Raw genomic sequence first — 16,185 nt, 5'->3', positions numbered from 1 at the left:
TTGTGCACAAAAGTTTTTCAACCGTTTTATCAAATTATCAAAAAGAATGTTGGATAAATGGGGTAAGGGCAAGTTAAAGTGATATTTGGATCAATTACTATTCACCATATTTATAAAAGCAAACTAGAGTCAATGCAAAAAAGTGAAGTACATGCTACAAATCTATAAGGAAAGTTTGAGACAACAAATCAATTTTGCAAATCTTCACTATTCTTTTAATAGCAGCATGAAAAAAAAGAACAAAGAAAGGGTCCAATAGCTTTTTGGAATCCAAGCAGCATCAAATCTAAAAAAATATTTAGGCTATATAAAAATAGTGGAGAAAGACAAAAAGAAGGCTTTTTGGGAAATTACAAGTTAGATGAAAAACAAGATGCAGCATTGGAGTAAAATTTTTTTGTCTGCGAGAGGAAAGAAAGTGTTCATCAAATAGGTGTTGTGAGCAATCCCATAACATACAATGAATTGTTTCCATTTTCGTAGAAAATTGTGCTATGATATTAAGAGACTAATAAGCAATTTAGCAATTTTTAATGGAAATTGAAACTGGAAAAGAAAAGAATACATTCACAACAAGAAAATTAAATATTACCGACAGAAATTTTCATCAATAATACTTAATTTTCTATCGGTAATAACAATTCCTATGGATTTACTGATGAAAAAATTCTATCAGAATAGGCATAGTCAATAATACAATTCCATTAATATTATAAAATTTTGTCGATAATTTACTAATAGAATATTTCATTGGTAAAATTATATTTCCTTGATATATTATTTTAATAATTTTTTAAAACTAACTGATAATTTTACAAAAAAAAATATATGTTGATAATAGTTAAAATTTTGTCAGCAATAATTAATATTTTCATCGGTAATACCTATTTTTCAATCATATTTTGTTTATAATTTTTGTTATTTTATTATAGTTTTTTAAATTTTATTTTTAAAGTAATTACATGAATATTAAAATATACATAAATAGAATAAAAAAATACTTCATTTCATTCATAAAAAAATATAATAATATTTTTACAAATTTGTTTATAAATTATAATTAAATAAAAATTTAAAAATGCATAAACGTTACAAATTCTATACAAATATTTGGTAATACATGTTTTACATAAATGGAATAATTTTTAGAGTTATAATTATTCAATGAATAAAAGTTATCTGAGGGATGAAAAATAACAATAAGTTTCAACACAATAGGAAATGGGAACAAAATGATAAAAGAATTGAATGATTAAATTGAAAAGCATGGAATATACGAAACTTCTTCTTAAAAAGCATAATATTTGCCTTCTTTATGGCTTTAGCCTTATTTTATAAGAAAAATCTTATTAGAATTGGTTAAGGTCATACAAGGCTCTTCAAGTTACAAAAACAAATGCATTATCTCATAAATCTCATAACAACAAGAAAAGAAACTTACATGTCTCTTTTACGATAACCTATAGTAATGCATACATAGGTACCTTGAAAATAAAAACATATGTGAACCCATGTCAGGCAATAAGACACCAAAAAGGTTTTGATAATAGCAAAATGAAAATAAGAGCATATAATTGAAAGGTTATAAAAACTACATTTAATCCATAAAATACAATCCAAAAATAAGTGTAAAAAGGCTAAAATAGAGCTTAATGTTGAGTAGAATTTCTAAAAAAAAGAAATTAATATTGACTAAATTTATTTGGGAGAGGGGTGGAGGCATGGAATCCAGAAAACATTTCTTTCTTACAAACTTATTATATTAACAGCTTAAGTCAAATACAATTATGAAATCTCAACCATTCACAATGGACCAATCCATTTAAATCTCAAATGGATCCTTACCTTCAAAATATGCAAGAAAAATAATTGCAGATGATATTAATCGCTTGAAAATTAATAACAGACCATTTATTCAAACAACAAAAAAAAAGAAAGAGGAGTAACCATCCTTAAACTAATTAAAAATATTTGCAAATTTGAAACAAAACAAAACAAAACCAAACCAAACCAATTTACTAGTCTGAGAATTATAAAATTAAACATGATTATTAAATATAATGAAAAAAACAAGAACCAAAGTGATGACAAACAATTTAAGAAAATTGAAACTTAAAACAAATGATGGTTAGGTGGTATTGAAATTCTCTTAAGAAGTGAAAATTTGATGTAGAAATATGGTTGGATCTTAATTCCCAGCACTCTCTTCTATAAAAACCCTAACAAAACAAGCATTCTACAAAAAAATGAGGAAAAAAGAAAATACTTATATTTATTAAATTATAAAGCATATACATTTATAATAATAATACAATTTACCAATCCAGTTTAACAAGCAATATATCAACATGTAAAAGCCTCTGCATATACTAAAACACTTATGATTAAAAAGCAATGGCAATTAGATAAATTAGCCACATTAAAAATGTAAAACGTGTTCGTACAAGAAACATAGTTTTGAAAACTAGCCAAAACAATTGGAATGCTTCGGTTAAAGCATCCAAGTAAAGATACAAACTCCTTAAGTTCATCAAATTTTCAAGCTCCTTTGGTGTTATCCCACATATGTTCTTATACTATAAAATACCTTATCATAAAAAATTGACATAGTAATTCTTGGGTAAGGGAATAATAAAAGCACACAATTCAAGTATCTTTGTATGAAATATGCAACCAAAATCAATGGAATGCTACCATCTTCAAGATAAATATGAGATATCCAATAAAAACCAATGAATAGCGACAAAAGCACACAAAATTTATGCTCATAACTATTTTTATTTTTTTTGAGATTGATTATGGAAATTTCACCATGAGTTTAACTCAGGCATTTATCTAGAAAGTTATGTTTATTTAATTTTACATAATAAATGACACAAAGGAACATTAGTAAATGTAAGAACTTGATTGTATGTTTCATTGCTCTCATTTGAAAAAAATGAAAATTCATGCTACAAAATTATAAGAAGAAGAGAGGTGAAGAAATTACTAGCAAGATTATCAATATCAAGAAGAGAATGAGGGGTAAAGACAGATGTGGAAATAGATTAAGAGTCACAAGAAATTTGATTGTCATAAGGCATTAGAAATAAATGTGATGGAGATGATAATGAGGTAGAGTAGCACGAAAATAGAAACGACAGAAGTAGGGTGGGTAAAAGGAATGTGAAGAAATGAGAATGAGAAATAAGGGTTAGGGATTTTAGTTTTAAAATACTTATGGATATATTACCAATAAAAATTTTATGGATATTTAATTTTTTAAAAATTTATTTTTACTATAAATTATTAGCATAAATCTATCAACGATAGAAGATTTTATTGAAATACATTGAAAAATAGTTTACCAATGAAAATTTTCATCAATAAACCCTATGCCAAAATTAAGTTCCCTCTAAATTTTTACCTACGAAATACTAACAAAAAATTTTTCATAGGTAAATTCCAACAGCAAATGGTTAGTAATCTATCGATAATTATTAGTTAATTATTTATTTTGTTTCATCGATATTTCATCGGTAATTAACGGTAAAAAATTTTTGTTGACAAAATTTCATAGGTATTAACAAATTTCTAATAATGATTGAATAAAAGGGAGCAAAATATATACGTAGAAGCAAGAACACAAGTGGGTTAGGTTTCAAGGATGTAAAAGTCTTTAACTTGGAATTTTTAGGCAAGCATGGCTAGCATTTGTTGAAGAACACTAATTCTTTTGTGCATAAAGTTCAAAATGCCAAATATTTTTCTAGTTAAACTTTCTCAGAAGCTGAGATATGTGTCAATCCCTCTTACACATGGAGAAGCATATGGATAACTAGATAGTATACTATTAATGGATAATAGTGGAGAGTGGATTATAGTCAAAAGATAAAGATCTTGTAAGACAGGTGGGTTCCTTTTTATGTAGTGCTAAATCAATGTACAAATCATAGATTAATGCAAAAATGCAATCTAATGGTTGACCTAATAAACACAAAGTAAATAAGTTTGAAAATTGAGCTTGTTAACCAGCTATTTTCAAGACTAAAGATGGATATTATATGTTCTATTCCTTTTAGCAGAATAGTGCAACTTAAAGAACTAATATGAAAGGTTAACAGAAATGGTATGTATATTATGAAAAATGCACACTATTTTATCAAAGAAAATCAAGGGACATAAGCCAGATTAATGTTAATGATGAAATCACACATGACAAATTCTAGTAGGCATTTTGGAAGGTGAATGTTATAAGCAAAATAAAAAAATTTTGAATGAAAGTTGAACCATGGCATCTTACCATTGTATGCCAACCTTAAGAAAATGAATATAAAGGCTTCAAAGATTGCATAAAGCACGGTCAACAAGAAATATAATAATCAAGTCGAATTCAAATTTTATTCAAATAGAATCTGAGTAGCTTGCGAGTACTAATGTATTATTTACACCCCAACATCCAACTTAACATGTTCTTCTCCTTATAAAATTGAAGTCAAAACCATGACCAATAAGGAAAAGATAGCTTGCAATAATCTAGCTCATGAGATACTCTTTCATTATTTTTGGTAATCCACTACTTTTTTCTTGGCTAATATGAATGCATTTTAATTCTATGTCATCACTGAATTTTCAATCCAAAAAATTCAAATAATTTTTGAGTACAGGGTGATTGATAGACTCCATAGTTCAACATTCATTAAAGAAGAAACCCATTCTTGTAATACTATTAACAATTAACAAGTAAGATAAGCTAGACTTTCAATTTTAGTAGAGTACCATTTTCTTATTGTCATTATATAGTCTCTTCTGAGTTGTACTAAGTACTTGTATCACTTAGTAAATTTTATGCTTATGAGAGACTTGAACTTTATAGTATCCAAGAGTGATTCTCCAACCAATAATATATTTGATTAAATATAGCATTATATCTAACAATGACAATAAAAACCACAATAAACATTAATTATCTTGTAACACTATAAATTAAAATTTTCTAAACAAGATAGTAAAACTTGATGCAATAAGTATTAACAATTACACCAAGTCACCAAATAGGTTCCATTCCATGTGAGCCAAACTATATCAACCTACTAGCACTAAGCTACTATTAAGCCAGTTCAAAATAAAATAATTATCTAAAAAATATAACTACAACATTCCAAATAATTTTATTATTTTGAATAGGTTATCTAACAAAGAAAAATAAAATACTAAATTTATGATATTTATCCCCAAATTTACTTTTCTAAGGGCTAAATTAAGAAGTTACTTATTATATAATTAATATTTTAGGACATTATGGAGCTTGTGTTGTAGTATTCAATAATAGCAAAGCAAACAACACCATGGATTAGGGATTCATGGTTTCATTGGCAGAAAGCTAATTTAAGCAAAAAAATTTCTAAGTAAAATTTATGAAATTTGGGTTGAAGAGGGTTTGATTATCCTATGTATAATGAGACATATTAACAGTTATGAATATAATATGAGTTACATGTCACCCCAAAAAGAAGAAAAAAGTTTCATACTTTTGTTAAATGTTTAATCAACACCCTTTATTTGTAATAAGGATAATAGTACTTAAAAGTTATAAAGTTACATGATACAACACAATCCAAGATAAAAAAAAATGCTAATTAAAATATAATTTCATCTTTTGTTTCTACTATAAGATGGTAAGAATTTTTTATGTCTTGAGAATGAAGACCAATATTATAATAATAGATTAACCTACAACCTTTTTTTTTTGATTGAGTCTAATTTTTCTTTAATAATGTTAACTTTTAAGTATAACCCAAGCTAGAAGATAAGAATAAAAAAAAACCTTATTTACTCAAATTATTACATACAATTCTTTATAACTAAAACCAACATAAATATTTTTAAACAAATCGAGTTTAAAAAGGAAAGATTATCTCATTAATATAATTTACCAAAATAACTAACATAAATTAAAGAGAAATTATCAGTTATACCTAATCCTATTTTATTGACAATTGCTTCAATGTGACTATACCTAAATTCTATAAATACAAAAAATTGACTTACCTTGAAAATCTATATTGTTTCTTAGATCTAAAATGTAGGAATAAAAAGAACTCTGATTCTATGAGCACGACTCCTGAAGGTTGAAGAGGACAACATGGTTTGATGTTTAAACTAAAAAAATAAAGCTTGGAGTTGAAGTTGAAGAGCAAGTGTTGAATGTTAGCAACATAGTTTAAAAAATATGATGAATGGCTATAGAGGGATCAACGTTATAAAAGAGCAAAAGACCAAGGAAGAGTAAAACTTAGGGCTAAAATATTTGTGTCGATAGAAAGAGTTAATAAATTAGGTTTTAGAATGGTTTTTTTTTTTAATTTAAAAGAAGTTAATGAATTTTTAGGCTTTACAGTAGGTGTTAGGCAAGTAGGCTAAATGTTTTAAGTTGGGCTTTCAATTTGACATATGGATTATTACTTAGTTTGCAATCTTAATTTTTTGAGTTTTTATAATTTAGTTTTTTTTCAAAATTCAATCGAAAAAAGAGATTAATCCAAATTTATGTAATTTTAATGATATCATCTATTCAAATTTAAACTGAATTATTTAAAAAATGAATCAATCCTAACTCTTTAATTTAAGTCGATTTTTTAATTTTCTCAAAATTTTGTTTTACTTAGCCCTACTTGGAGCATGTTCAACTATTGTTAAGAGTGTTTGAAATCTGCTAGTTGGAGAGGTTTAGGCAGCGATCAAGGTAATGGAAATGGCTAAAGATATGGGATTTAGATCCATCATCATAGAAGTAGGTACACCTAATATCATAAACCAAAGAAACTCAATGATACCAAACCTTTCTATTGTTGAAAATCTAGTAATAAAGGTGAGACTAATGAGAACTAGCTTTCATGATTTTAAAGCTGTTCTTATAAGACAAAAGGTAATAAACCTACACATAAACTGATGAAATAAACACTTAGTTTGAATGATACTTTGTACTAGGTGGAGAAAAATTCCCTTATTATTTAGGATGTTGTCTTGGCTGAGCATATCAACCTATTAGTTTAATGAAAATGTTCTCCATTTAAAAAAAAATGTACATATGATAATGACTTTAATTTTGAGCTAAAACTTATTAAACATTAAGATCATAAAAACAATTTTCATTTTTATTTTATTAATTTTATATGTTGTTAGTTTCTTTTTAATAATTATTTCTTATGGTACCAATTAATAAAAATTTTCATTTGATCACTTTTTTTTAAAATTTTCTTTTTTTACAAATTTTTTTTCATGTGTATATTTTTTTCCTTGTGCACTTTTTTTTTTGCCAAATCATTGCATTCACATGTACTAGAAAGGTTTAAATAGTGAAAAATAAAAGTTGAGAGATTTATTTAAATGCAACAATAGTATAAGAGCTTTTTTTTTTTTTTAAGCCTTGAATCTATTCTTATTTTAAACTAACAAAATATTAAGTTAAATAAATTTGATTAAAATTTTAAAAAAGATATATTTAGTTTGTACATGATTCTTAAGATTTATTTTTGATAATAAATAAATACTATGCCTTTCAAAATTATTATTTGATTTGAGAAATATCTTGGAAAATGTTTTAGACGCTTAGTTTTAATGTTTATATAAAAAATATAAGTTTCCAAAATTAACAATTATTTGAAAAATGATTTTTAAATTTAAACAAACCATTCTTTATGTTATGTATTTCTCAAACAAAAAATAATTGTTATAATGTACAAGTTTTGAACTCACCATTAGACACCAAAATATAGAATCATTGTCAATATTTTTTATTTCAGTGTGACTAGCTACTTAAATTAATTTATCATTTTTAAGGTTATTCTAAGCTTAACTAAAGGACTCTGAAAGAGTATTTTTTAATCTATATCACATAATTAGATTCAAGAGTTCAATTACATGGAAAGAAAGTTATAATACTTCCACAATACCGATATTAAAATGATACTAATTAATTTTAAATTATCTTGTTATCCTTAGCTTATTTTTTATTATTCTTGTTAATACTTTATCATTTAAATATAAAAAATATCCTTTAGGTTTTCTCCAATGCTTTGGTTAAATCCTTAAAAAAAAAATTTACCTAAATAATATTCAAGTAATACGCTTATTTCCTTGAAGAGACTCCGTCATTAAATATATTAAATATTTTATAACATAAAAATAAATTATTATTGTCATTAAAACTTACAACATATAATGTTAGAAAATTATAATTTTATTTTTTTATTATTAATTTAATAAAAATCTCATGTCGATATCATTTTCTAAGTTCTCCACATTTTGATTGAATTAAAAAAAATTTATCATCTAAAAATTTTTAAGAAAATTATACTCTTGTGACTTCGTTAAAATTTATCATGGTTGAATTTTTACTTATTTTTTAAATTTATAATAAGATAATAAAAATCTACTTTTTACACTTATCTAATCTTATAAAAATACATCTTATTAGCTTTATTTTTTCCAATTAATATTCGTACTTGATATAAAGAATATATGTAACTAAAAATAAAATAAAACAAATGAAACTAAAATTTATCGAAATAGGGCGAGCCCAAATCCAAAGCAATGTGAGGTAGACTGAGTCTGGGCCCAAATCAAATTTGGTTCAAGCCCAAAAACAAGTCACTTGTTGGCTACGGGATCAGATCAGAAAGCAGGCATACCCGCAAGTCTTTGGCAGAGACGAAAACAGGGTGGATTTGGATTGCAAGGGTATCCGGTCAGTCAGGGACTCGAAGCAGAGTGCGCATCCCCTTCTTCCCTTCTCCAAAACGCAGCACTTCAGACTAAATTTTCCAACTTCTCTCGTATTCTCTTTTTCTTCACTCTAGACCTACTTTTCTCTGACCTCAAGCCCAGAACCGAAGAAGAATTCAGCAGCCCCAACCCAGAAACATTGTTTATATATATATATATATATATATATGTATATATGTATATATGTAGGGATTAATCCCAATCTGAAGAGAACTCTAAATCCCCAAAAGAGTTTCAGTTAAAAAAGGTTTATTGTTTTGCTGAAATTTCGATCATCAATTCAAATCAAAAAGGAATTTCATTCTCCATTTTTTTTGAATTTTCTGTTTTTTCATTTTTTAAATTTTTTCTAACATTCTGAAAATAAAATAATAACCAAAAAGACATAAAAATAAAAGAAAATGGGCTAAGTACTTGACTTGGGTTTAATACCCAAGGTCCAATTACGGAAACCACATCTTATTAAATTACCCAAACTCTTCGTAGCTAAAAAATTTTCAACAAATGCAGTTTATATATAAATATTTATTATGTTCGGTCTGATTCAAAATAAAAAATATAAAGGTTTTCGTATAAAATAAAGATACGTAATTTGCAAAAAAACTTGCAATATTAACAATGCTAAAGGTAAAAGATTTACAAATGGAAATTAAAATATTTATAATTTGAAATTAAAGGTTTCTCAACTTAAAGTTTAAGGGTTTGAAATTTGGAATTAAAAGGTTTTTTTAATTTAAAATTTAAAGATTTACAATTAAATTTAAATTTTTTTAAAAAAATCAAAGATTTTTAAAAAGATTTAAAGATTTGCAATTGTAAAGTTAAATTTTTTTAATTTTTAAAAAATTATAAATTAAAAAGAGAAAAACTATTGTTCAAGAATGGGAGTATTATAATTTAATAATAAAAACATGTATATTACTATACTATTATGTCTAAGCTTAAAAAATGTAAATTAAAATAAGAATAAATATTTTTAAACTTTATAAACGAGATTAATGGATGATACATATTTTTTAAGAAGTGATACATGTGAAAATTTTTATTTTGTTTATAAAATTAAAAAATTAACTCTAAATTCAATCAAATAAAAAAAGTATGCTTGCTCTTTAATCATTATCAAATAACAAAAGTATGCTTGCTCTTTAATCATTACCATCAAAGCTGAGGAACCGTAATCAAGTCATGACATGTTGACCAGAACAAAAGTGCCTGACGAAGGCTAAAAATTTAAATAAATCTTGGGGAACAGTTTACGAAGAAGGGGAAATGGGGGAGACATCAGCCACGTGCATGGCTTTGTTGCTTTGCGGTTGAAAAGAAAACGGCTTCCCTTTGTAACAATTCTTAAACAAAAGAAAAGCCAAGCAAGGCAGTTGCCAAGTTGGCGTGTAATGAGTAGCGAAAAGGAATCCCAGATTACCAACCCGAAAGCAGGCTAACAGCCTGCCTGCCTGCCTGCCAGCCAGCCTTTCAACATACTTATGACAGACTATCTCCATGTGCTGCTTCTTTCCTTTCTACTTGCTCCATTCTCTCATCATTCACCAATTCCACCCTTAATTTCTCTCTATCTTCCTGTCAACTCTCAACCTTTCTCTCTTTCTTCTCTATCCTTCTTTTTGCCTTTTGTTCTACTTTTCGAATATGGTTGCTCTATCCATCTAATGCCTTCAAAACAAAGTTCCAACTCTTTGCTGCATCTTTACCAAAAAGAAAAAAAAGCTTTACATTTCATCGTAGTCAATATGAAGAAGAAAAACGGAGTTGGTTGCTGCTTCAAGCTTTTTGCCTTTATTCTTGGATTGTCTTCAATTTTCGTCTCAGTAAAATCCCAGACAAGCGCAAGTGATGATGCTGCAACCATGTTAGCCCTCAGGAAGACTCTTAGCCCACCCGAATCTCTCGGATGGTCCGACCCCGATCCCTGCAACTGGAACCACGTTGTCTGCTCACAGGACAAGCGGGTCACTCGGATCCAAATTGGTCACCAGAACCTGCAAGGTACACTTCCTTCAAATCTTCAAAACCTGACTCAACTAGAGCGATTAGAGCTACAATGGAACAACATTTCAGGTCCCCTCCCTAGCTTAAATGGGTTAAGCTCACTGCAAGTTGTTATGCTAAGTAATAATCTCTTCACTTCATTTCCCATTGATTTCTTTTCTGGTTTATCTTCTCTTCAATCTGTGGAGATTGATAACATCCCTTTTTCTCCTTGGGAAATCCCTCAAAGTTTGAAAAATGCTTCTGCTTTGCAGAATTTCTCAGCCAACTCGGCTAACATTATCGGCAAAATACCAGACATTTTTGGACCCAATGAGTTTCCAGGTCTAACCATTTTGCATTTAGCCTTCAATAGTCAAGAAGGAGAGCTGCCCTCCAGCTTTTCTGGGTCATCAATCCAGTCTTTGTGGGTTAATGGGCAGGAAAGTAATGGTAAACTTACCGGTAGCATTGCTGTAATACAGAACATGACATTCTTGAAAGAGATTTGGTTACATTCCAATTCATTTTCTGGTCCTTTACCAGACTTCTCCGGTTTGAAAGACTTGCAGAGTCTGAGTCTGAGGGATAACTCTTTTACTGGCCCTGTTCCCGTTTCTCTGGTGAAGCTTGAATCACTAAAAACTCTAAATTTGCCAAATAATTTACTTCAAGGACCAATGCCCGAGTTTAAGAATTCCGTTTCTGTGGATATGGTTAAGGATTCGAATAGCTTTTGTTTGCCAAGTCCCGGTGACTGTGATCCGAGGGTCAATATGTTGCTTACTGTTGTGAAGTCGACGGATTATCCACAAAAGCTTGCTGAAAATTGGAAGGGGAATGACCCATGTGCGGATTGGCTTGGGATTACCTGTAGTAATGGGAACATTAATGTTGTAAATTTTGCAAAGATGGGCCTTATAGGTAAAATCTCTCCTGATTTTGCATCACTTAAGTCTTTGCAGAGGCTGATTCTTGCTGACAATAATCTGACTGGTCCTATTCCTGAGGAGCTTACTACTCTGGTTGCACTTAAAGAACTTGATGTGTCAAACAATCAACTTTATGGGAAAATCCCTACTTTCAAAAGCAATGTCATTTTGGATACAAATGGTAATCCTGACATAGGCAAGGACAAAAGTAGTTATACTTCTCCAGGTTCAGAATCTGGCAATCCCAATGCAGGCACAGGATCTAACAGTAGTGGAAGTTCTGGAAATAGTGGCAAGAAATCTTCATCTTTGATTGTAATCATTATAGTTTCTGTGTTTGGGGGTCTGGCAGTTGTTGGCTTGCTTGGTTTGTTGGTTTTCTGTCTTTACAAAAAGAAACAGAAACGGTTTAGCAGAGTACAGAGCCCAAATGCAATGGTAATTCACCCTCGCCATTCTGGGTCAGATAACGAAAGTGTTAAGATTACGGTTGCTGGCTCAAGTGTTAGTGTTGGTGCTGTCAGTGAAACTCATACGATTCCGAGCAGTGAGCCTGGTGACATACAAATGGTTGAGGCAGGAAACATGGTGATCTCTATCCAAGTTCTAAGGAATGTGACCAACAATTTCAGTGAAGAAAATATATTGGGACTAGGGGGTTTTGGTGTGGTATATAACGGTGAGTTGCATGATGGTACAAAGATCGCTGTGAAGAGAATGGAATCTGGGGTTATTACTGGGAAGGGTTTAGCAGAATTTAAGTCTGAGATTGCCGTATTGACAAAGGTTCGGCATCGGCATCTTGTTGCTCTTTTCGGCTATTGCCTGAATGGGAATGAAAAGCTTCTTGTGTATGAATACATGAACCAAGGTACTCTAAGTAGACATATATTTAACTGGGCAGAAGAAGGATTAAAACCACTTGAATGGACAAAAAGGTTGACCATTGCCTTAGATGTGGCAAGGGGTGTTGAGTATCTTCACGGTTTGGCCCATCAAAGTTTTATACATAGAGACTTGAAGCCTTCAAACATTCTACTAGGAGACGATATGAGGGCTAAGGTAGCTGATTTTGGTCTTGTGCGTCTTGCTCCTGAGGGTAAAGGCTCGATTGAAACTAGAATTGCTGGAACCTTTGGATACTTGGCACCAGAATATGCTGGTATCTTTTGTTTATTGGTTTTTCTCTTTAATTTCATTTATTTTCTTCTTAATAAAAATAAATGCAATTTTGTTGTTTGAATACTGAGTGCAGTTACAGGACGAGTTACAACAAAAGTTGATGTATTTAGCTTTGGGGTGATATTGATGGAGCTAATCACTGGCAGAAGAGCACTTGATGAGAGCCAACCTGAGGAAAGCATGCACCTAGTTACATGGTTCAAGAGAATGCACATCAACAAGGAACCCTTCCGCAAAGCCATTGACCACACAATCGACCTCAATGAGGAAACACTTGCCAGTATCAGCACCGTTGCAGAGTTGGCAGGTCATTGCTGTGCAAGGGAACCATATCAAAGGCCTGATATGGGTCATGCTGTGAATGTGCTATGTTCTCTAGTGGAGCTTTGGAAACCAACTGATCAATGTTCTGAAGATATATATGGCATTGACCTTGAAATGTCACTGCCACAAGCATTAAAGAAGTGGCAAGATTATGAAGGAAGAAGCAATTTGGAATCTTCATCTTCTTCACTTCTTCCCAGCTTAGACAACACTCAAACCAGCATTCCCACGCGGCCTTATGGATTTGCTGAGTCATTTACATCGGCAGATGGGAGATAAGAAGTTGTAAATTATGGTATCAGTGGCTCTGTATGTTCATTCGCAATGCTTCTTGGTTCTTCTTAGTACAGTACTTGTACCCTAAATTATTTTGCCCACGACCTCATGATGTTGTATTTTTCTTGGAATATGATTTTAGATGTTATTCATGTGATTTTGGAAATTCTGACAAAAAAAAAAAAAACTGGAAAACCAGAACTGAAAGTCTGAAACAGCACAAAACCATTCAATGAATAAGAAGTGTGGGGGCGTCCAGAGTTTTATGCGGAGAGTTGTGATAGGGTGTCAGTAGTTGTCCCACACATGGCTTCACGTTCTGCTCTCAATTTCCAAGGCATCTGTCCCTTCTCAGTCAATTTTTGCATTCATTTCTTCATGGATATCGTCTGAGGACCAATCCAATCATGTTGTTTCTTAAATATTGCCGTGACTGAGTCGTATTCCATCCTGTAAATCTTCAATTTGGGATGGAAACCACTTTGTAAACATTACAGTTTATTAAAGTTTTATTAGCATTTAGATAGGTCAAATATTTTAATTAGGCAAACAAAGTTGTGTAACAAATATTCTTAGCATAGTATACATACATCTATGCATAAAACTAAAAACTAATTATTTAGTTGTTTAGATATTTGCCTTCAAACAAAAACCTCCCCTATATATTGTTGTAGATGCATTGGGTAGATAGAATCTAGAGAAGAGCGCAATGTCTTAAAAAAGACAAAAAAAATTATTGTTTTTTTTTTTTTTAAATTGGGCATGATTCTCCCAATATACATGCTCATTTTAGCATTGATATTTCATTTGTTAGGCTTCATTGGCAGTTAAAATAGTATGAATTTCTAGTTTGAATATAAAACATTAAAAGAATTCTACTTGTAACCGAGGCAATGATAAAAAGTAATATAAAATACATAACATCTATGTATAAATTTTTAAAATGTCCCCAAGCCTTTGACTCAACGGCTAAAGGTATTTAAGGGGACATCAAAGGCCTGATTTCGAATCAGGCATCCTCCCTCCCCTTTATTTGTACTAAGACTTTATCTTTATTATTGAACCAATATTCTAACACACCAAAAGTTAGTTCTATTTATAATGAAGTTAGATTTTAAAAATTAAGAGTGATTTAAGATAAATAATGATAAGAGAACAAATTTTAATTACAAATTGATTTATATAAGATAAATAAAAATATTATTTAAGTTATCTCATGTCTCTTTTAAATTTGTGACATAAACAAAAACGAAATGTGATATTTATAAAATCAAGTCTATATGATTTGCATTAATTTTTGGAAAGTAATAATTTACTCTTTTATGTTTTGAAATTGAAAATTTATCATTAAATATCATATATTTTTCATTAATATTGCCAATAGTAAAAGATATTCAAGCTTGGAATTAGACCATGTGATATGAATTTAAATTCAAAATCTTATTCTTAGTGAATTTAATAATAATTTGATTTCAAAAATTTTGCAAGCCGATTTACATATAAAAATTTAATTGGTTTTGTTAGCTATTAAGTATTTTAAAAATAAAAGTTAAATTTGCATTAATTAATATACACATGATATCAAGTTAGACAATCCATGTATCAAAAAATAGATTATTTATATTGAATTTTTTTATTAAAAATTTTGACTTTTATATATTTAATAATTTTAATATCATGCTATGCATGGGTAAGAAAATTAAAAATATAATTTTATTATATATTAATTTCATTAGTGCCCTTCCAATCAAAACTATAATTGGATTATAATAAAAAAAATTTTAATTTGACTCACCTATTTATCAAAAAAAAAAATTTGATTTACCTTATTTTAAGGAAATCAGTAAATGTTTCTAGGATAAAATTTACAATATGAAAAGGAAAAACCAATATTAATTTTAGAATTAATTTTTCATAGATATTTTCTCTAGGTTTGGCAATAATACTAGAATTTATTAGATTTTTACCTGACTCAATTTTATAAGATCGATTGTATTTTGAAAATTAGGTTTTAGGTCGGGTCAAGTTTTTTGAAATAAAGTAGAGGAAAGGTTTTAAGTAAATCCGTCCTGACATGATATGATATATATATAAATATTTATTATTTATTTAACTTTATATTTATATATATATGTATTATATTGGTAAAATTATTATGCAATACTCTAATTTAAGATATTAACTTAATAAAAATACTATATTTATATATAATCAAGATATAATTTATATTAAAGATTAATACTTTATGAATATTAAATTAAATTAAAATTGTTAAACTAATTTCGAATTGAGTCGGATTGGTTACAATTTTATAGATATGCGAGTTGAGTTTATTGGATTTTCTTTTATTATACAAACCAAATATTAATTTTATATAGTTTTAATGCCTAACGTCTTAGAACAAGATGATTTTCACAATTTTCTAATTGAAGAGAAATTATACATTGATTTATAATTTTTTTTATATAGAAATGATGTTTTATAATTTTTTTTCTCTCTCAACTCTTTAACTTAACACACTTTTTTTATGGATAGAATGTATCAATTTATGGGCAAAGAAAGTGAAATGATCTCTTTCATTCGTTAATTGCATTTAATTCGTACGTTCTATCAACGTATGAGTTATAAACAAATTTTTTTTTTTTTTTGCATTCCATTCATTCTTTCATAAAACAAAACTTTTATTCATTATAATTAAAACTCTTTTAGTTTAATCACG

General features: G+C 28.8%; 1 protein-coding gene across 1 annotated transcript; it reads left to right on the top strand.

Moving 5' to 3' along the window:
- The first annotated feature begins 10,170 nt into the window (after nt 1-10,170).
- On the top strand, nt 10,171-13,639 carry LOC111313616 (receptor protein kinase TMK1-like). Its single transcript, XM_022914289.2, has 2 exons — nt 10,171-12,846; nt 12,940-13,639. The coding sequence occupies exons 1-2, from the start codon at nt 10,251-10,253 to the stop codon at nt 13,467-13,469; spliced, it is 3,126 nt and encodes a 1,041-aa protein (XP_022770024.2). The 5' UTR covers nt 10,171-10,250; the 3' UTR covers nt 13,470-13,639.
- Nucleotides 13,640-16,185: the final 2,546 nt, after the last annotated feature.

This window comes from Durio zibethinus, chromosome 23 (genome assembly GCF_047325235.1).
Source record: "Durio zibethinus cultivar Kanyao isolate XHJ-2024 chromosome 23, ASM4732523v1, whole genome shotgun sequence".
NCBI lineage: Eukaryota > Viridiplantae > Streptophyta > Magnoliopsida > Malvales > Malvaceae > Durio > Durio zibethinus.
The sequence above is the reverse complement of the archived record's forward strand: the minus strand, read 5'-3'. Positions and strand labels throughout refer to the sequence as shown.